This window comes from Bos indicus x Bos taurus, chromosome 24, assembly GCF_003369695.1.
Source record: "Bos indicus x Bos taurus breed Angus x Brahman F1 hybrid chromosome 24, Bos_hybrid_MaternalHap_v2.0, whole genome shotgun sequence".
NCBI lineage: Eukaryota > Metazoa > Chordata > Mammalia > Artiodactyla > Bovidae > Bos > Bos indicus x Bos taurus.
In genome coordinates, this window is record NC_040099.1 from 29,975,136 (window position 1) to 29,996,034 (window position 20,899).

Genomic DNA, 20,899 nt, shown 5'->3' on the forward strand with positions numbered 1-20,899 from the left:
AAAAGGCTAATTTAATATAATCTGTATCTTTCGGTTTTGTACAGAAAAATCTGAGGAATCATATGTGGTAAACAGTGTGATCTTTTAAAGTCCTGGATTCAAATCCAGAATCTAACCTTTACTGGGTAAACTTAGGCAAATTCACCTTTCTGAGCCTCTGTTGTTTCCTCATTTATAAGCTATTGATAAAGTACCTTCCCCTTCCTCCCCTTGGACTGTTGTGAGAATTCAGTGAGGCTGTGTTTACAGGCTCATCATTTGTGTGTGGGCTTCGCAAGTGGCGTTAGTGGTATAAGAACCCGCCTGCCAATGCAGGAGACATAGAAATATGGGTTTGATCCTTGGGTCAGGAAGATCCCCTGAAGGAGGGCATGGCAACCCACTCTAGTGTTCTTGCCTGGAGAATCCATGGATAGAGGAACCTGGTGGGCTACAGTCTATAGGGTCGCAAAGAGTCAGACAGGACGGAGCGACTTAGCACAGCACATTTCTGTGCATTCTTCAGAAATACACTCCGTGTTTGTGTCATGACAGGCCTGCCCTGTGATTGCTGCATCTGGGGCAGGAGAGCCAGCGGAAAGCCCGTTTTCTTAAGCCTCCATCACAGCTGCTCCAGCATTGTGAAGGGCCTCACTCACATGCATTGGGACCAGTCTATACACATATTTGCCAAGCCCCAAGCATCCTTTGAACACCCCGCTACAAGCCTGGTACCAATGGTGCAGTCTGATCCCCATCCCCCCACCCCCCGCACCTTCTAGAGTTCTAATCTGAGCAGAAAGCCCATACAGACCCTGTAGGGCCTCAGGGATGTTTGACCAGGAAATTCTGGCATCCCAGGTGCTCAGTGCATGGTCCAGGTAAGCAATGGAATCTGTGGGCAAACATGCTGGTCCTTTCTTTCCTGTGTGAGGTGACCTGTGTGGAAAAGTGCAAGACCAGACCCTTTCAAGTGTAGTCCCAGCGGGGGAGCAGCCTTACCCCAAATTCCTGGAACTAGCTTAAAATGCTCTTACCTTTCCCTCAGATTTTAATTTTAGTTCATTTAGCATAGACTTTGTAGCTAAGTGAGTTTCCTGGTGGCTCAGATGGTAAAGAATCCACCTGCAATGCAAGAGACCAGGGTTTGATCCATGGGTCAGGAAGATCCTCTGGAGAAGAGAATGGCTACCCACTGCAGTATTCTTGCCTGGAAAATTCCATGGACAGTGGAGCCTGGTGGGCTTCAGTCCATAGAGTCACAAAGAGTTGGACACAACTGAGAAACTAACAATATTCATTATGTAGCTAAATAATTATTTTGCCTCCCTAGTTTATTTAGCATTGGATACCATTATTCTGTGCTTGACCTGTATACAATATAGGATGCTTTCAGCTGCAAGTACCTAAAAAATGTCACTTAAACACAAAAAGGTTAGATAACCCATAAAAAGAAATCTCGGGCTGGGGTGGTTCCGTGGTACATGAGTTCAGAGCCTTTGAGACACCTTCCTGGGATCTGTCCCCTTCAGTCGTCCTTGCAGTGAGTGGTGTTATCCTCCTGTCCCAAGCATCATTCCCAGATGCAACAACAGCCACTGAAAGAAAATGTGATATTTTCCCCTACCTGTCATTTGTTATTGGCATGGGAAACCTTGCCATGAAATTCTTGAAAAGAATTCATCTGACATGTCATTGGCCAGAAATGTCAAATGACCACCTAAAGCAAGGGGAATGGGACCACAATGATTACTTTATGTCAGTCATGTTTCATCCGTGTCATCCATGTGATTGGAGCGCCGAGTACCAGCATGGAACAAGAGGGGCATGACTGGAGGGCAGGCACTCAGCTGTGCCTGCCGTAGTAAACAAGCTAGAAGTCATTCCCCTCCCCAGAAGTGCCAGACTCTGAGTCTTGTGCAAATCTAAGCTTGCAGTGGCTGAAGCTGGTGAGAAGACTCCTCTCAGTGCTCCCACTCCTTTCCTGTGTTGGCCTGTGCCCTCCTCCGGGGATGCTGCTCTTCCTGTCTTTCTGGGTGCCTGCGTGCTAAGTCGCTTCACTTGTGACCCTATGGACTGTAGCCTGCCAGGCTCCTCTGTCCATGGAATTCTCCAGGCAAGAATACTGAAGTGGGTTGGCGTGCCCTCCTCCAGGGAATCTTCCCGACCCAGGGATCGAACCCAGGTCTCTTGCTTCTCCTGCATTGGTAGACGGATTCTTTACCACTAGTGCCACATGGGAAGCCCCATCTATCTGGGTAAACTGCATCAAAGGGAGCTTCCCTTTCCACGTTCTCAGTGCCTGGTTTGCTTTTTCTGAAATCAGCATCTCACACTGAACATCAATGAAAGATTTTGCCGGAAAATAGCTTATTGCCTTAGGTGTTCAGATGATATTTATTTCCCTTCCCTCCTGGAGTGTCTTCCGCTCTGTCTCTGTTATTAGGTAAAGGCCCACTCCAGCCCCTGCAGGAGGCTGCATCCATTGTACCAGTTGACAGTCTCTGCTTTCCACAGCCCTTCCCTTGACGGTGAATTTCTTGTTTACCTTTTTGTTTTTAATTAATTTCTATTGAAGTACAGTTGCTTTGTGGGCTTCCAGATGGCTTAGTGAGTGATAAAGAATCCGCCTGCCAATCCAGGAGACACAAGAGACCCAAGTTTGATCCTTGGGTCAAGAAGATCCCCTGGAGTAGGAAATGGCAACCCACTCCAGTATTCTTGCCTGGAAAATCCCATAGAGGAGCCTAGTGGGCTGCAGTCCGTGGGGTCACAAAGAGTTGAACACGACTGAGCGACTGAGCGCACATCACAAACCTAATTGCTGTACCCTGTTGTATTAGTTTCTGCTCACAGCAAAGTGAATCAGCTGTTAACGTTTACACGTATCCCCTCCTCTTTGGATTTCCTTCCCCTTTACGTCACCACAGAGCACTGAGTGGAGTTCCCTGTGCTATACAGTAGGTTCTCATTAGTTATCTATTCTGTACATGGTACCAATAGTGTATATATGTCAATCCCAATCTCCCAATTCCTCCCACACCCACCCTTTCCCTTCGTATCCATACATTTGTTCTCTACATCTGTGTCTGTATTTCTGCTTTGATCCTATGATCCTCTGTACCGTTTTTCTAGATTCCACATATATGCATCAATATACGATATTTCGTTTTCTCTTTCTGACTTACTTCACTCTGTATGACAGCCTCTAGGTCCATCCCCCTCTCTGCTCGCTCTTTACAGTGTGCTGCAAACATAAAGTGCTGAACTCCCCACTCATCACACCACAGGGGCTCAACAGCATTTCTCTCTCATTGCTTTCTCTGAGGGACCCAAGTATTGGTGAGCCTCTTCCCCTACACATAAAATGGACTAGATCATTAACAACTTTTCTTGTAAACTTTTGAGTAGTCAACCAGCTCTACAGAGGATAGTTCTGCCAGATCACGAAGTATGCTGCAAAGCCTGAAAACAGTAAATCCATAGCCACTCATCTAAGCACACTTTCTTCCTTGTCTTCCTTCTGTCCATGAAATAAGAGCTTCCCTGAATGTCTGAGGCCCAAACCTTTGATGCAGGTCAGTGTGAAGGAAAGATGAGTATGATGAGAATTTTTTTAAAGATTAAAAAAGAAAAAACTCGGGGCTAGAGGGAATGAAAATGGTGCTGACATCTCAAAGAGTAAAATGAAGCTCACCTCTGGCCTCGAAAAGCTTTCTTCACAGGCTAATGAGGAGATGATTAAGAGGATGAGAGAGTAGTGAAATATGCTCGTTTCCTTCAAATGAAAAGCTGGGCAGGACTGTGTCCGTGAGCCAAATAAATTGTGTTTAAAGTGAACCAACTCCGACTTCACAAGCGTTGGGTCTGACTGGCCTCGTATCATTACCTTTCTCAGTGAAATGTTTCCCCTTGTTGCCTTCATACAGAAAATGAACCCTAAATAATATTAAAGCTCTTAATTCAATATAGATTCTACCAGTTTATCCTTTAAAAGTAAATCTACCTAGGGTAAGAAAGATAATTTTAAATTATTTAGCAGAAATGGCTGTTGAATGTTTTCAGTGGTTCGGTTCAAAGGGTTTCTGTATAATTCCAGCCATAAACGAGAAAGTTTATGAAGCCTGGATGAATATTTAAATGTTGTTGTTTCAAATGGGTGCCTCATTTGATGGTTTACAAGTTCTGAAAAGACGCTATGTAATGGGCGAGTCGCCACTTTACTTTTGATTGATAATCTGGACAAAGGATGATATTGTAATACTTTTTATAAAACCGAAGTACATATTAATCTACATAGATTCTACATAAATTAACCACACTGTTACTAATAACAGGGTTTTTTGTGAAAAGCAATAAGTTTAAATGCTAAAATAATGGAACATATCTATAGGTATAGTTGAACAAGCCATCTTAGGAAAGAAGAAATCTAGGTGAGCCTTGCTTTGTGGGAAAAAAATCAATATGTGTTGATAGGTGTGTGTGTGTGCTTAGTCGCTTCAGTCATGTCCCACTCTCTGTGACCCTAAGGACCATAGCCCACTAGGATCCTCTGTTCATGGGAGTCTCCAGACAAGAATACTGGAGGGAGTTGCTATGCCCTCCTCCATGGGATCTTCCTGACCCAGGGATCGAACCCGTGTCCCCTGCATCTCCTGCATGGCAGGTGGATTCTTGACCCACTGAGCCACCTGGGCAGCTCATATTGATCGGTACCTCAATAATTCCTGCTATCAGAATAGAAAAGGAGCTGTTTTTATTATCTTTCAGTGTGTAACAAAGTATGCCAAAACTTAGTGGTGTAACACACATTCATTTTGCTTGCAGTTTTGTAGGTTAGGAATTTGTAAAATTCCTGGGCAATCTGTCTACTCCATGTGGTGTTCACTCAGGTGACTGGAGTTGGAAAATCCACTTCCAGGATGGCGTCATCACCACACATGTTTGGCACCTAGGCTGGCATGGCTGGAACAGTAGCTGTTGGTCATTTTTGGTTCAGGCAGTTTGCTTTCCACCAGGCCTGTAGGTGTGGCTAGCTTGAGCTTCCTCACAGCATGGTGGTCTCAAGGGCTTTTCTCAGAGCAAATATCAGACTCGGAAAGTGAGAGCTACCTGATTTTCAAGTCCCAAGCCAAAAAGCTGGCAGTTCCAGTGTAATCTACTCTTTAAGCAATTTATGAAGGCCTGGACAGTTCAGTAGGAAGAAAATCGACTCCACTTCCTAAAGCAAGGTCATTGTTATTCTAGCACAGGAGTGAATAAGTATGAAGTGAGTGAAGTGAAAGTTGCTCAGTTGTGTCTCTTTGTGACCCCATGGACTATATAGTCCATGGAATTCTCCAGGGCCAGAATACTGGAGTGGGTAGCTGCTCCCTTCTCCAGGGAATCTTCCCAACCCAGGGATCGAACCCAGGTCTCCTGCATTGCAGGCAGATTCTTTACTAGCTGAGCCACCAGGGAAGCCCAATAAGTATATTATGAATATATGCTTTACTTTGCAAAATAATTCACTCCTGTTTCTTTTATATAATGAAGATTCCAAGGACATCTAGAATATTCTGTCATTTAAGAATAGTTATTCACATCTAATGCACAAGAAACATATTATTGTACAAAGGAAAGTGCAAATGCACACATCTCTGCTTTGGTCACTAACTGAAGCGTATATTAGTAAAACTAGCATTCCCGTTTTTCAGAGATGTTTAAGACCTGGCTATCACTGGGTTTGGTTTTTATTTTTATTTTCCTAATCTGACTTCAGCATCTAAAAGTCTACCAAAAAAACTTCTGTGCCAATAAAAAACTGCTTCAAAAATGAGGTGCTGAATATCAGAAGGTTTACTCTAAGATTTAATTCACCCAGGCCAGTGTTGGGAATCTGAAAGGAACTATTGCTTGTCACATTAATCACGTGCTTGTTAAGTGGATAAGTGGGAAGATATTCTGTACTTGAAAATTTCCAAGAGAACATTAAACTGTTGTTTCTCCTACAGCTTTTCCTATTTCTCTGCAGAGGGGTCAGCCCAGGAAGAATCTTTGAGCATTCAGTTCTTCTCAGGCTTTCTCCACACGATGACGGATGGCAGACCCCGGAGCTAGGGAGCGCAGATGGAGTGTCAGCCCTGCCAAGGCAGACGGCCAACGTCGGAGGCCCAGATCTATTGGTATTGATATGTTTCTGAAGGGCCAGTTTCTGTGGCTCAGTCCACACTGTCTGGAGCTCACAGCAGGCAGTGTGCTCATAACGGCTCTCTCTACCTAAGCATCCTAGCGACACATCAACTCAGCGCATAGAAATGGACATAAGAGCAAGAGGAGTTTATCTAAACTTGGAGGACGGCAGAGGGTCCACAGCGGCACAGAGGCTCATCACAGTGTTTACTGAGGCCAATACCCTTTCAGCATCAGCATAAATCCAGATGTCAATAATAAACTCCTCTGCCTTTATATACAACTAACCAAACAGAAACCATGCAGTGTTTAACAGTCATTTTTAAACTTTTTATTTTATATTGGAGTAAATGCATGCACAGGGCTTCCCTGGTGGCTCAGATGGTAAAAGACCTGGGTTCTATCCCTGGGTCCGAAAGATCCCCTGCAGAAGTAAATGGCAACCTACTCCGGTATTCCTGCCTTGGAGAATTCCATGGACAGAGGAGCCTAGAGGGCTACAGCCCATGGGGTAACAAAGAGTTGGACACGACTGAGCGACTGATACTTTCACTTTTCAAATGCGTGCACACATAGTTGATTACCAGTGTTGTGTTCATTTCAGGTGTGCAGCAGAATGATTCCATTATACATATATATGTATCTACTCTTCTTCAACTTCTCTTCCCATTTAGGTTGTTACATAACATTGAGCAGAGTTCCCTGTGCAATACAACAGGTCTTTGTTGTTTTTCGACTTTCTGGTCTTTACAGTGGCGCCTCTGTTTCTGCCCTATAGTATAGTACTTAAAATCGTACTATTTACCTACCTAACTAAAGAGACCTTTGAATCTTGGAAAAGTCAAGTTGCTTGTTCAAGATCTTACTATTTGTTTTAAGGAGTAAGTTCTGGCAGTGTTGTTCGGCCACTATATCATGTCCAGCTCTTAGCAACCCCATGAACTGCAGCACGCCAGGCTTCCCTGTCCTTTACCATCTCCCGGAGTTTGCTCAGACTCGTGTTCATTGAGTCTGTCTCATCCTCTGTTGTCACCTTCTTCTCTTGCCCTCAGTCTTTCCCAGCATCAGGGTCTTTTCCAGTGAGTCAGCTCTTCACATCAGGTGGCCAAAGTATTGGAGCTTCAGCATCAGTTCTTCCAGTGAATACTCAAGGTTGATTTCCTTTAGGATCGACTGGTTTGACCTCCTTGCGTCCCTTGAGTCCAAGGGATTCTCAAGAGTCTTCTCCAACACCACAATTTGAAAGCATCAGTTCTTCAGTGCTCAGCCTTTTGTATGGTCCAACTCTCACATCCATACATGAGTATTGGAAAAACTATAGCTTTGACTAGATGGACCTCTGTCAGCAAAGTGATATCTCTGCTTTTAATATGCTGTCTAGGTTTGTCATAGCTTTTCTTCCAAGGAGCAAGTCTTTTAATTCCATGCCTGCAGTCACCATCCACAGTGATTTTGGAGCCCAAGAAGATAAAATATGTCACTGTCTCCACTTTTTCCCCGTGTGTTTGCCAGAAAGTGATGGGATCAGACGCCATGATCTTAGTTTTTTGAATGTTTAGTTTCAAGTTCTTTTTCATTCTTCTCTTCACCCTCATCAAGAGGCTCTTCAGTTCTTCTTTGCTTTCTGCCATTAGAGAGGTATCATCTGCTTATCTCTGGCATTGAGGTCCTCTGGTTTCTAGAAAAGCTCTCCCTTTCTATTTAGGTCACATTAGACTGCTGACAGTTCCATAGCTGCTGGTCAGTACCAGATATGGGCAGGGATTTGGACCACACACCCTGGGCTCTAATATCATGTCATCTGAGCTTGCAGTTGGGGAGAGTCTTGCCATGTCATTGTGTGTTTCATCAAACCAGTTTGTATTTGGAAAGAGTTACAACATGAGGAGGAGAGAAAAGGAATTCACCAAAGTAAAAAGCTATTTCTCACTTAGAAATTCTAAGGGAAAGCAAGAGAGACAGAAGTGATGGTAAAAATATCAAGAAACTCTCCAAGGCTGAGGCTAGAGGCTAAGTCACTCCAGTCGTGCCCAACTCTGTGCGACTCCAAGGCTGAACTTTATAATATTTCTGTAAACAAAGCCACTGACCTTGAGAATATTTAGAAATATTGGATGTTACCAGGGAACACCTGACATGGAACATTCATAAAGAGAAGCACCTGGCGACACGTTACATTGCTATTCCCCAGGCAGTGAAGTGAGAACCTTATAAATGTGATTGTATTATACACTCAAAACATTTGGGATTGTTATTAAATTATATTTAATTTAAATATAAATTAAATTATATTATTATTAAAATTTTGTTTAATCCTCACAATTACCCTAAGTAGGAACTAGTATTAACCCCATTTCCAGATAAATACAATTTAAAGAGGGTAAATAATGCACATTGATTAAGCAGAAGAGCCCTTCACCATTCTACAGACCTGCCCCAAATTACTTATATTGCTCAGAAAAAAGTGCAAATCTCTGGGTTCATAGTCTAATCCTGCTAGTCACTAATTGGGATCTTGAGCCTGTTTCAAAAAATATTCTGAGACTCTTTCTTCACTGGAAAATGGAAGTCATTTTAATCTACTCCATGAATTGGCGACTGAGAAATTGGTATGCAGTGAGGGAAGCTTGATGAGATTCCATGACAGACTTTGTTATACACTAATGGAAGAAGCTAGAAGAAAAAGTATGCTTTGGAAATTAGTCTATGTCTGATTGTAAAATTACAGGATGTATGTCACATGTGTTTGTGTGTGTGTGTTGCTCACTCAGTCATGTCTGACTCTTTGCAATCCCATGGACTGTATGTAGCCCTCCAGGCTCCTCTGTCCATGGACTTCTCCATGCAAGAATACTGGAATGAGCTGCCATTTCGTTCTCCATTATGTCACATATGTGTAATGCATTATATGTATGTATATGCATGAAGTGAAAGTTACTCAGTTGGGTCTGACTCTTTGCAACCTCATGGACTATAGCCTGCCAGTCTCCTGTGTCCATGGATTCTCCAGGCCAGAATACTGGAGTGGGAGGCCGTTCCCTTCCCCAGGGGATCTTCCCAACTCAGGGATCGAACCCAGGTCTCCCACATTGCAGGCAGATTCTTTACCATCTGAGTCACCAGGGAAGCCCCCAATATATATATGCATACACACACACATATATATGTGTATACCTACTATTTTTATAAGTGAGAAATCTGTATTCAGGTCAAGAAGCAACAGTTAAAACTGGACATGGAACAACAGACTGGTTCCAAATAGGGAAAGGAGTATGTCAAGGCTATATATTGTCACCCTGCTTATTTAACTTATATGCAGAGTACATCATGAGAAATGCTGGGCTGGATGAAGCACAAGCTGGAATCAAGATTGCTGGGAGAAATATCAGTAATACAGATATACAGATGACACCACCCTTATGGCAGAAAGCAAAGAAGAACTGAAGAGCCTTTTGATGAAAGTTAAAGAGGAAAGCGAAGAAGTTGGCTTAAAACTCAACATTCAGAAAACTAAGATCACGGCATCTGATCTCATCACATCATGGCAAATAGATGGGGAAAAAATGGAAACAGTGAGAGAATTTATTTTGGGGGGCTCCAAAATCACTGCAGATGGTGACTACAGCCATGAAATTAAAAGACGCCTACTCCTTGGAAGGAAAGTTATGACCAACCTAGACAGCATATTAAAAAGCAGAGACATTACTTTGCCAACAAATGTCAGTCTAGTCAAAGCTATGATTTTTCCAGTAGTCTTGTATGGTTGTGAGAGTTGGACTATAAAGAAAGCTGAGCACCAAAGAATTGATGCTTTTGAACTGTGGTGTTGGAGAAGACTCCTGATAGTCCCTTGGACTGCAAAGAGATAAAACCAGTCAGTTCTAAAGGAAATCAGTCCTGAATATTCATTGGACGGCCTGATGCTGAAGCTGAAGCTCCAGTACTTTGGCCACCTGATGCGAAGAACTGACTCATTGGAAAAAACCCTGATGCTGGGAAAAATTGAAGAGGAGAGGAGAAGAGGACGACAGAAGATGAGATGGTTGGATGGCATCATCGACTCAACGGACATGAGTTTGAGTAAGCTCCAGGAGTTGGTGACAGACAGGGAATCCTGGCGTGGTGCAATCCATGGGGTCACAAAGAGTCGGACATGACTGAGTGGCTGAACTGAAAACATACATGGGCTTCTCTGGTGGCTCAGACAGTAAAGAATCTGCCTGCAACATGGGAGACCCGGATTCGATCCTTGAGTCGGGAGATTCATACAACTATATGTGTGCACAAAATTTTCTTTTCAATAGAAGTGACATGAAATACTGAGTTGTGATACAAATGCCCTGCTCATTATTCATGAGACGTCATTGGATTGCCATATATGAACCTGTGGTTTTAAAAGATGAGAAGCAATCACTCCAATCTTGGAAGTAATTCTATACTTCAGCACTGAAATGTAATATATAAATGGATATATATTCTATATTTAATATTTTCCCATGACATCATATAATACCAAGCCTAAAATAGCTTTCAGCTTATTGTGAAGATTTATAAGTGTTATTAGAGTGCCAAATTCATAGTAGGTACTAAATAAATTGGAAAAGACCCTGATGCTGGGAAAAATTGCAGGCATGAGGAGAAGGGGACGACAGAGGATGAGATGGTTGGATGGCATCACTGACTCAGTGGGCATGAGTTTGAGCAGACTCTGGGAGATGATGAGGGACAAGGAAGGCTGGCATGCTGCAGTCCATTGGGTCGCAAGGAGTCAGACACAACTTACCGATGGAACAACAACAACAACTAAATAAATACTAATCTACTAAAAAAAAGTTCAAAATCTGAAGATCTTTCTGACATTCTGCTCCTGAAATACTATGATCAGGCACTTAGCAGTTAAAATAAGCAGTTTATTCATTCAAGCAAATAATTTGATAAATAATAGGCAGCTAGTTTTTTAAGTCTATACAAATATTTTTAAAAATAATTTATTCAAGCTAACTTTCAAACCTAGAGACTGATTATGTACAGCTTACGGATTGATATCGCACTCCTTACTCCTCCCTACCTTTTCACCCCAACTATTTTTTGTCCTCTCATTATTTATTTGCCACTAGTAAGTCAGTGATTTGGCAAAGTTATTTAAGAAATTTCTACCATGTGTTCTTACCTGAAAATAGGTTTAAAATTCATAATACATAATTATGTATTCATAAACATAATAAAATATTCATAATACATAATACAAGCCTCATAATACTGTGAAGATAAAATAAATTAACATATATAATGTGCTGATAACAGCAGTGAGCACATAGATATTGTTTAATAAACATTAGCTACAGTTATTAGCATGATTACAATAATAGAACTCTGTTAATACCACTTAGAAAAATAATGGAAGTAAAACTCAAAATTGTTTCTGCTTTCAGTTGAAATATAAGAGGTAGGTAGGTAGAAATAGATAGATAGTGTATCAATAAACAGATAGTGTGTGTATATATATATATATATATATACACATATATCTCCTCCTTTTTCCAGTACGGTGTGTGTGTGTATGTGTGTGTATACACACACCTTGTACACACACACACCGTACTGGAAAAAGGAGGAGGAAACAGAAAAAAAACAAGTTTTGGGGAAATCCTCTATGATTTGTTCCCAGGGTTAATATAGCCATAGGTACCAGTGGTTAAGACAAGAAGTCAATCCATCTAACACCAAAGTCGGCATTTATTTCACTATATCATGCCATTTCCTCTGGGAAGAGATTGACTAAGAAAATCTTGCATTTAGGTGAATTTTATATATTCATGTTCCAAAGATAAGCTAGAATTTTTGGAATACTAATATCCAAAACAACAGTAATTTTTTAAGAGATATTGATAAAGGTATTTTTTCTCCCATTACCCAAATGCATATTCTGTAGATTACTTTTCTCATATGTCTTTCATTAAGATAGCTAAACATGCCAATAGTGGTAACCTGGGGTTTAGGTTATCTCTGCAAATCAACTAGCACTGTGACCTAGTAACCCCATCTCTCATGGAGACATCCAAAGCGAGTAATCTTAAAGCCCCTTCTCTAAAGTAAACAAAATTAAAACCCTACCTCCTTCCACTTTTCCTAAGAAGTAAAGAAGTACTACGGATTGTCATTATCTAGAAATATTGCCAGCATTTTTCCATTAAAAGCTAAGTGAAACAAAATGGTATTAAAAAAGAATTCATAAGAGTTCACATTATATTATCTGGTAGCTATGCTACTCTCCCTGCCCTTTCTGCTTTTTTTTTTAATGAGTAGCATGTGCACAGTAATTTTCCTTGTCATGATTCTATGCCTCCTTCATGGTGCATTTTGCCAAAGAAACATCAGACATAAATGAACATTCTCAGGTATCCTAGCAACAGGATGTGATTAATAATACCTCTCAGAGCAGGGCAGATAAAATGCCTGCGAGTGAACACACACTCAGAATTGGCGCCTGAGAAATTGGTGTGCAGTAAGGGAAGCTTGATAAGATTCTATGACAGACTTTATTACACACCCATGGAAGCAGGTAGAAGAAAGAGCATATTTTGGAGATTAGACTATGTCTGGTTGTAAAATTACAGGATTTGTCACAGGTACATATATGTAATGCCTTCTATGTATGTGTACATATTGACATACATTTCATATGTATGTGCACATGTGTACATATATATACATGTATACCCACTATTTGTATATATGCATACATACAAATACCTATGTATGCATGCACAACATTTTCTTTTCATTAGAAGTGACATAAGATTCTGAGTTGTGATACAAATGCCCTGCTTGTTATTGGTGAGTCGTTACTGGCTAGGCATTTATGTGCCTGTTGTTTGAAAAGACCAGAAACCATTACTTCAATTAAGGAACTACTTACGTAATGAAGTACTGAAATGTGCTACAAGTGGGTATATACTTAATGTTACTCCCTAAAACCATATCAACCCCAAGTCTAAAACAGCTTTTAAAAATATCGACTCCGTTTATATAAATAAATCATCATGAGATGTGCCATTTTAATATTCAACTAAATACATTTTCTCAGAAAAAAGTTAGACCCTTCAAATTCCATTTTTATGAGATTACTGTCCATTTTGGTTCCTCACAGGTGAAGTCCTATATCCAGCTTTAGAGAGAAGTAAGGTGCGCACCATACTTTAATGTTTTGTTCTTCAAGTAGAGTCTCTGGTACAATAAAGCACAACTAGGGCAAAATGCATGTTCATTATTCTGAAAGCCTCTCTTAATTTATCACCCACTTTTCTAATGTAATAGTTTCCTAGGTTGTCAGTTGTAATGTAGATACCCGGTAAAAGCTCTGTTCTTGGTTGTACTTGCACTCAATGTTAGCAACACTAAAATTGATTTTGTGTTCTTTAGCATTTAAGGAGGGTTGGGATATTACACAACTCTATGTCCACTCAATCCCAAGCATCTGTGCTCCAGGCACTGTGAGGCATGAGGAGACAGAGAGAGGCACAGGATACACCTCTTATCCTAAAGGAAAACACAGTAAAGTTGGGAAATAAACACGCAACTGATTATAAACCAAACACTGGAGTTAGTGCTGTAGCAAAGGAACAAATAAAAGGCAAAAGTGAAAGTGAAAGTTGCTCAGTCGTGTCCAACTCTTTGCAACCCCGTGGACCATACAGTCCATGGGATTTTCCAGGCCCAGTTACTGGAGTGGGTAGCCTTTCCCTTCTCCAGGGGATCTTCCCAACCAGGGATCGAACCAATGCAGGGTCTCCTGCATTGCAGGCTGTTTGTTTACCAACTGAGCTATGAGGGAAGCCAAAGGCTAAAGGAGCATAGAAAGAAGGGCGATTAATTCTGCAGGGAATGGGAAGTTGGGGGGAGTGACACAAAGCCAGAGACATCACAGAAGGGCCTGCATCTGAGCTAAGCTCTGAAGGATGAATAGAGTTTTGATGGGCAGGAAGGACATTATAGGATATTCCAGGAAGTATAAACATCATGCACAGGGAGTTGGAGGGGGAGGTCCAATTCCTGGTATAATTGGTCAGTATTCTGTACGGTGTTTCAGGGGTTGTAGCAGAAGGTAGGTCATGACCAAGTCTTCCAGGGTCATCAGTTTCATATGAGGGAATGTGTATTTTAACAGGGATCAAACCACAAGGATGGAAAAACCATCCATAAAACTGATGAAATCAGTTGGGAGCCTATAGAAAATAACCCCAGGAAGAATTATCAAGTTTATGAACCAGGTCAGTGGCAGTGAGTAAGGAGAGGTCAGCTCTGATAGGCCCTGTAGAGAGAACAGAACGGTCTGAGGGTGAGTGAATGGCAGGAGCTGATGAGTCTTAGGTTTTATGTCCAATTGCCTGAGCAGGATAGCACTAAAGATAAGCAGTTTTGGAGGGGAATATAATGATTTGACTTAAGGACTTTTGTGAAGTGGAAAATGCAGATATAGATATTTCCAGTGGACCTAACACCTAGCTGGACTTTGGAGCTAAAGACATAGGTCTCGGCATCATCTCTTCCCAGTGATGGTGAACACTGAGAGATACAGTCACCCATACAGAGCAAGATAAAGAGACTTAAAAAGAAACCTAGAGGCTTATCTACAGTTAAGTGGTGTAATCTCTGTGTCTCTTGATAAATATAAGATTGTCTTATTTATCCAGTGTTTATTTTTCTAACTTGAAGTTTAGTGTATATGTAACTAAGAACAGAAATCTGTTTCCTATACCAGAACTAATATCATAATAAAACTAATACATAACATTTATATAGAATGCCACAGTTTACAGAGCCCTTTCATATGTCATAAGGGCAGAGAACTGTTTGACATCTCAGTGAAAAATTGTTATCAACAATGCCTTCCAGCCTCCCTTCTGAAACCTTGAATGCCAGTATTTTGTATGTAACCTCCACTTCCTGCTGGCTCTGCATATGAAATTAGTTCATCCTCACAACATTCCAGATAAGCAGGCTCTGATCTCTACCTTACAGATGAGAAAGGCAGGGAGACTGATCTATCTGCAAAAATTAACATCCTTTAATGCATATTCCCTATGGCTCAGTTTGTAAAGGGTCTGCCTGCAATGCAGGAGACCCAGGTTCAATTCCTGGGTCAGGAAGATCCCCTGGAAAAGGAAATGGCAACCCATTCCAATATTCTTGCCTGGAGAATTCCACGGAGAGGAGCCTGGTGGACTACAGTCCATGGGGTCACAAAGAGTCAGACACAATGGAGTGACTAACACACACACATGCATATTGTATTAATTGATAAATTAACCCAAACTTTCATAATAAAATTATCCCATCGTATTAGTTGTGTATTACTGTATGACAATTTACCCAAAACTTAGCAGTTGAGAACAGCAGCAGACATTTTTCATGTCACAGTTTCTGTGGGGAACTCTGGAGTGGCTGATTGGGTGGTTCTGGGTCAGGGTCTCCCATGAAGTTACAGTCAAGGTGTCCTGAGCTGCAACCATGTGAAGGTTTGACTGGGGCTGGGCTGCAGAAGGGGCTGCTCATTAGCCTGGCAAGTCGATAAAGACTGCTGGCAGCAGGCCTCAGTTTCTCAGTGGCTGCTAATTGAAAGCCTCAGTTGCTCATTGGCCATTCCGGAGGCCTTAATTCTTCATTGGCTATTAGCTAGAGGCCTCAGTTGCACATTGGCTGTTCTGGAGTCCTCGGTTCCTCATTGGCTATTGACAGGAGGTCTCAGTAGTATTGACAGGAGACCTCAGTTTTTTGCCACATGGGTCTCTCCTTAGGAAGAGTGTCTTCTTAACTTATTATCTGGTTTCTCTCCAAGGAAGTAATCTGAGAGAGAACAAAACAGAAGCCATAATGTTTTTTGAGGCCCAGCCTTGGAAATCACATTATTTCTACAAAATCCTACTGGTTATACAAGTCAATCTGATTCAGTGTGGGAGCAGACAACACAAGGATACAAATGCCTGGAGGAGGGAAGAAGATCATTGGGATCACCTTCGAGACTGTCTACCATAACCCATTATTTACCTTCAGTACATTCATTGTGAGCTTTCAGGATTTATGACTCATACAAGTTAAAGACTCTCCAATGAGAATAGTTTTTAATGTCTTTTTTTAATTATTTTTTAATAATTCAGGACTTGAATAACATTTTTGTAAAAATTCATGAAAATGTTTGAGGCCCCTAGTATACAAAAATTTATAATCAAGCATACATAGTGGCTTGCCCAATAAAAATCTTGAATGAGGAGATATCGCATCACACTTGGTAATGAATGAAACCTTTAAATGTGCTATTAATGCCATTTATCTATTTGAATCATTGAAACAAATTACATCAAACAAGTACTCTGAGAATCACTCAAATGAATAGAATATGAAATTAATCAGGATGCCAGTTAAATAAATTCTCCCCTTCGGGCAGCTACACAAGAGAAGGCTTATATGTTTTCCACCTTATAGTTTAAAGGCCTTGTGGGAAGTTTACATGCAGCTTCCATAACCTCTCAGTAACCAGCTCCATCTGTGAAAAGTTAATAACTAACAAGAAAGTGATGGCTAGAAGGGTAGCCTTTACTTACCCATCACAGAATCAAGGCTCTCACCTCAACAGGGGCGTTTACACACACCATTGCCCTGGTGCCAACCTTCTGATCTAAGCTCATAAACATGCTAAGGTATCCCAGAAACCTGACCTAACTCCTGCTCAAACTATCGCCCCATCTCACACATGTTTGGCAGGTATCATGGACAAGTCATTTCCTCCTCGGCCTCATCTTCCTCATCACCCAGTACTCTGTAGACCTTCAAGGCCTCTCATGTTCCCCACCCTCTCTCTGCTAAAACTTCTCTCTCACAGTCTAGCAACAACCTCGTGAACTCAGCTGCTTCGGATGCTGTTGGTAGCCCCATTCCATACTTCCTAAAACTTTATTTGTGGTACCTGACTCTGTTCGGTTGGTCTCGTGGACCTCTGCTTCCTCTGTCTTCTCCTCATCCTCCATCACAAAGCACAAATCGTGTTTTTTGCTTTCTTGGTCCCTGTCTTCATTCTGGGACCTTTCCCTGTTCTGTCTGCCTGTATGTTTCTATTTCCCCTTTCAGTTCCAGCCACCTTCTTAAGATGGCCATTTTCTACGTCTGTAATTTCAATTCCAATCACCCTCCCAAGCTCCAAGTCCCCATAGCACTTCAAACTCATTAAGCCTAAAACTGAACTCATCATTCCCATGTCCCCATCATGTTTACCGTTTCCCTGAATTGCATCACCACACCCAGAGACACCTAGATAGCCATTCATTTTGACCTTTCCTTTTCCCTTGCACTTACAGTTTGTAAACCCCTGGGCCCTGTGAGCTCTGCTTTCCTGCCGTCTCCTCTGCACCCATCACTTCCCTCCTCTTTGCTCCCACTGACATACTCAACCTCTTGCCCAACTTCTCAGATAGCCCTCCTCCTATGCAAAACTCTGTTCATTTGAGTTCTTAAGGCAAGTCCTAAAGGTGACCTATGGGTTTTGTAGGACAGCCCTGTCCTACAAAACCCATAGGTCTTCCCAGGTGGCACCTGTGGTAAAGGACCTGCCTGCCAATGGGATTTCAGACAGAAAAGAGTCCGCCTGCAGTACAGGAGACCCTGTTTTGATCCCTGGGTCAGGAAGATCCCCTGGAGAAGGAAATGGCAACCTACTCTAGTATTCTTGCCTGGAAAAATCCCATGGACGGAGGAGCCTGGTGGGCTACAGTCCATAGGGTCACAAAGAGTCAGACACGACTGAGCGACTTCACTTTCACTTTGCCAGTGTAGGAGATGTAAGAAACTCATGTTCAGTGCCTGGGTTGGGAAGGACCCCTGGAGGAAGGCATGGCAACCCATTCCAGTATTCTTGCCTGGAGAATCCCAGGGACAGAGGAACCCAGCCGACTACAGTCCATAAGGTCACAGAGTCAAACACAACTGAAGTGACATAGCATACATGTATGCATGCACAGAATCTATACTATTTCTTTGGTCAAGAATTAATCCTTTCCTTATTTAAAATTCCCCAAATTACATATGTCTTCAAGGTTCAAATCAAATACTCCATATTTGATTTTTAAGTTAAGTATTCTCCATAACTTCATGGGCACCCCTTTATTTCTTAAAACTAATCATTTCACCCTCTAGTATTTTAAACATTTATACCATGGATAGAGGAGCCTGGTGGGCTACAGTCCACAGCATTGCAGAGAGTCAGACATGACTGAGCACACACGCACACACGCACATGCCCTTTGAGGGCGCATCTTGTTTCATGTCGTATTTTCTGTCCTTTATCTTCCCAAGTAGGTCATAAGAGGGCACGGTCTTATCTTAGTTACGTGTTTACCCGCACATGGAACATGGGGATTTGTCCTATGGGTGGGGTTTGCACTCTTAATTTTACTGTTGAGTAAATGGCTCTAACAAGATTTTTTTAAACCCAGCAGCATATTTAATGCATATTCATTAATTTTTGACTTTTGTAAATTGATCTGAAAATATTGTTCAGCCCTTTCCTCTGTGCCCAGTCATCTCGGGAAAAATGTTGAAGATGGCTGACCTAGTGACTGTGTCTGGAAATTGCGATAAACTGGGCTTCTGTCTTAGTTACATCATTTTCTCACAGCTGCATATTGCAACTGATCCGCCACTTCTTATTGCAGGGAAAGTAGAGAAGAGAAGAGAACAAAGAGCGACTTCAGGTAAGATGCTGACTAATTGGCCTCAGCTTTATGTCATGTTTTTACTTCCACCTTGAAAAAAAACACAACCGATTTGCATTATAATATTCAAAAACTCACCTTAAAAATGCAGTAGTTTATAAATCTAGACTTGATTGACTTTGAATTAATGAAAATAAATGAACACATTTTGCTTTTTCACTTTCACATAAGTCATGTCCTTTTCATCCCACCTTTCTATTCAGATGAAAATGAGATGGCATGTTACTCAATTTTTCCATGATTACCTATTTAAAAAGTAAGTGTTGCAACCACCAACTTCAAAATGTGAAGGTTGTAGTTGTTGACAACTGTTTCATTTCCCTAAATATCTGTGAACCTTAATTATTTTTCTTGAAGTCATTTATGTAGTTGATGTTTTTCAGGGTGGTGTCAATTAAGCAAGAAGAGTCTTTACATTTTGAAGGAATTTTAAGATTTCTCCACTTCTAAATCCTAAGATATATGCAGAAGTAAATGGTGCTTTGGCACAGTGCCATTGCACATAGTAGGGGCCAATATTTGCTATCTGATACAGAAATACATTTTGACATTTCCATATTTTCATCACTAGGCTTTTGGCTTAAAGTCATGTATGGTAAGATAAAGTTTCATTTGCCAAGTAAATATTTGCATAAGGGCAATTTTCCAGTTCCCAGTGCCCGAAAATTGTCAGTATTCACAGAGAATTCTAATCTGGCATATGTACCCATGCCCACCACCCATCCTAAGATTTTTTAACCATTATTTTATTTTTTTTAACTGAGTGTTTTTTTATTTTTGTTTATTATTATTATTATTTTTTTTGGCCACATCTTGCCACATGCAGGATCTTAGTTCCTTGACCAGAAATAGAACCCTCGCACGCTTCAGTGGAAGCATGGAGTCCTAAGCACTGGACCACCAGGGAATTCCCACCTTCCTTGCTAAGTTTTCACCAACATGTTACTCCCAAATACTGTCTTCTTTCAACTTCCTTTTTTTTTTCTGATCTGGTAATGATGTGTTAATGTTTGCAAACAATGCAGTCAACAGAAAGCCAAAATTTGTGTTAATCCAAAACCAAAAATGTTAAAGTAGTCTAAGCCCCTGTCTCTTTTCTCCTTCCCATTGTTAGGGTTCATCTTAGACACGATTTCCCTTTTAAATGTTATTGTTTGCCTTCTCCCTGTGGCTCTTTTAAAACCTTATCATGAATGCCAAAAAAAAAAAAAAAGTGAAGTCAAGAAAGTGTCTGGCGTCCTCACAGATGTGATCACCTCCATTATTGCTCCTTGGGGGAAAATTGTTTATACTGTTTCTGAACCGCTATTGCTATGATCCTGTAGGTATGGGCGTAAAGAAACTTTATTGTTGAGATGAAAGCTAAGCTGGGCAAAGTGTTAAACCAGATGCCTCTTTAAGTCCCCTCCATGCTTGTGGGTTCTAATATGCTGCGTGACCAAGGTGACATAAGGGACTAGCAACAGAGACAAGAGAAGAACTCAGATTTCTTCATTCCTTATTCTTCCCAGAGTCCCACCCTCCTAAGCTTTCTTTCCAAATCAAAGTGCAATCATTTCAACAAAGTGTTAGGTTTCTTGCTTAGTAAAATATTTTTCAACAATTAGACCGTCTTTTTAAGGCAAACACTGATTACCAGGGTTCTGAGGAAACTCCCTTCTTTAATGGAGCTAACTTGCCTCAACTGATCCCGCAGCTTGTCAGTATGTTCTATTTCTGTGAGAAAGCGGAAGAAACTTTCTGTGAGGAAGTGAAGTCAAGGATAACTGACACACAGAGCTCAAATTATTGGGGAAAATATTTTGGCTCCTCATCGTTTCAAAGAACACAAATCCTGCCCTCAGGAAATCTGCATTCGTAAAGACAGTCTGAGTTTTCAAAACTGAGACATAACCATTGCCAATGTGGCCAGAAGTATAACCATGTTCAGTTTGTGGTTCTTCTCTGAATGTCTGCATCTTTGTAAAGCATGTGCCTGAGATACC

At 41.3% G+C, this 20,899-nt stretch overlaps 1 protein-coding gene across 2 annotated transcripts in view; it reads left to right on the top strand.

The window, feature by feature from the left end:
- CHST9 (carbohydrate sulfotransferase 9) overlaps window positions 1-20,899 on the top strand; it is a 279,495-nt gene that overhangs the window by 113,332 nt on the left and 145,264 nt on the right. The window contains exon 3 of one of the 2 annotated variants that reach the window (XM_027525927.1): window positions 18,855-18,893. The exons of the other annotated variant lie outside the window; for it this stretch is intronic. Within the exon in view, the coding sequence (XP_027381728.1) occupies window positions 18,855-18,893 (39 nt within the window). The remainder of the gene's footprint in view (window positions 1-18,854; window positions 18,894-20,899) is intronic. 2 annotated transcript variants of the gene reach the window in all.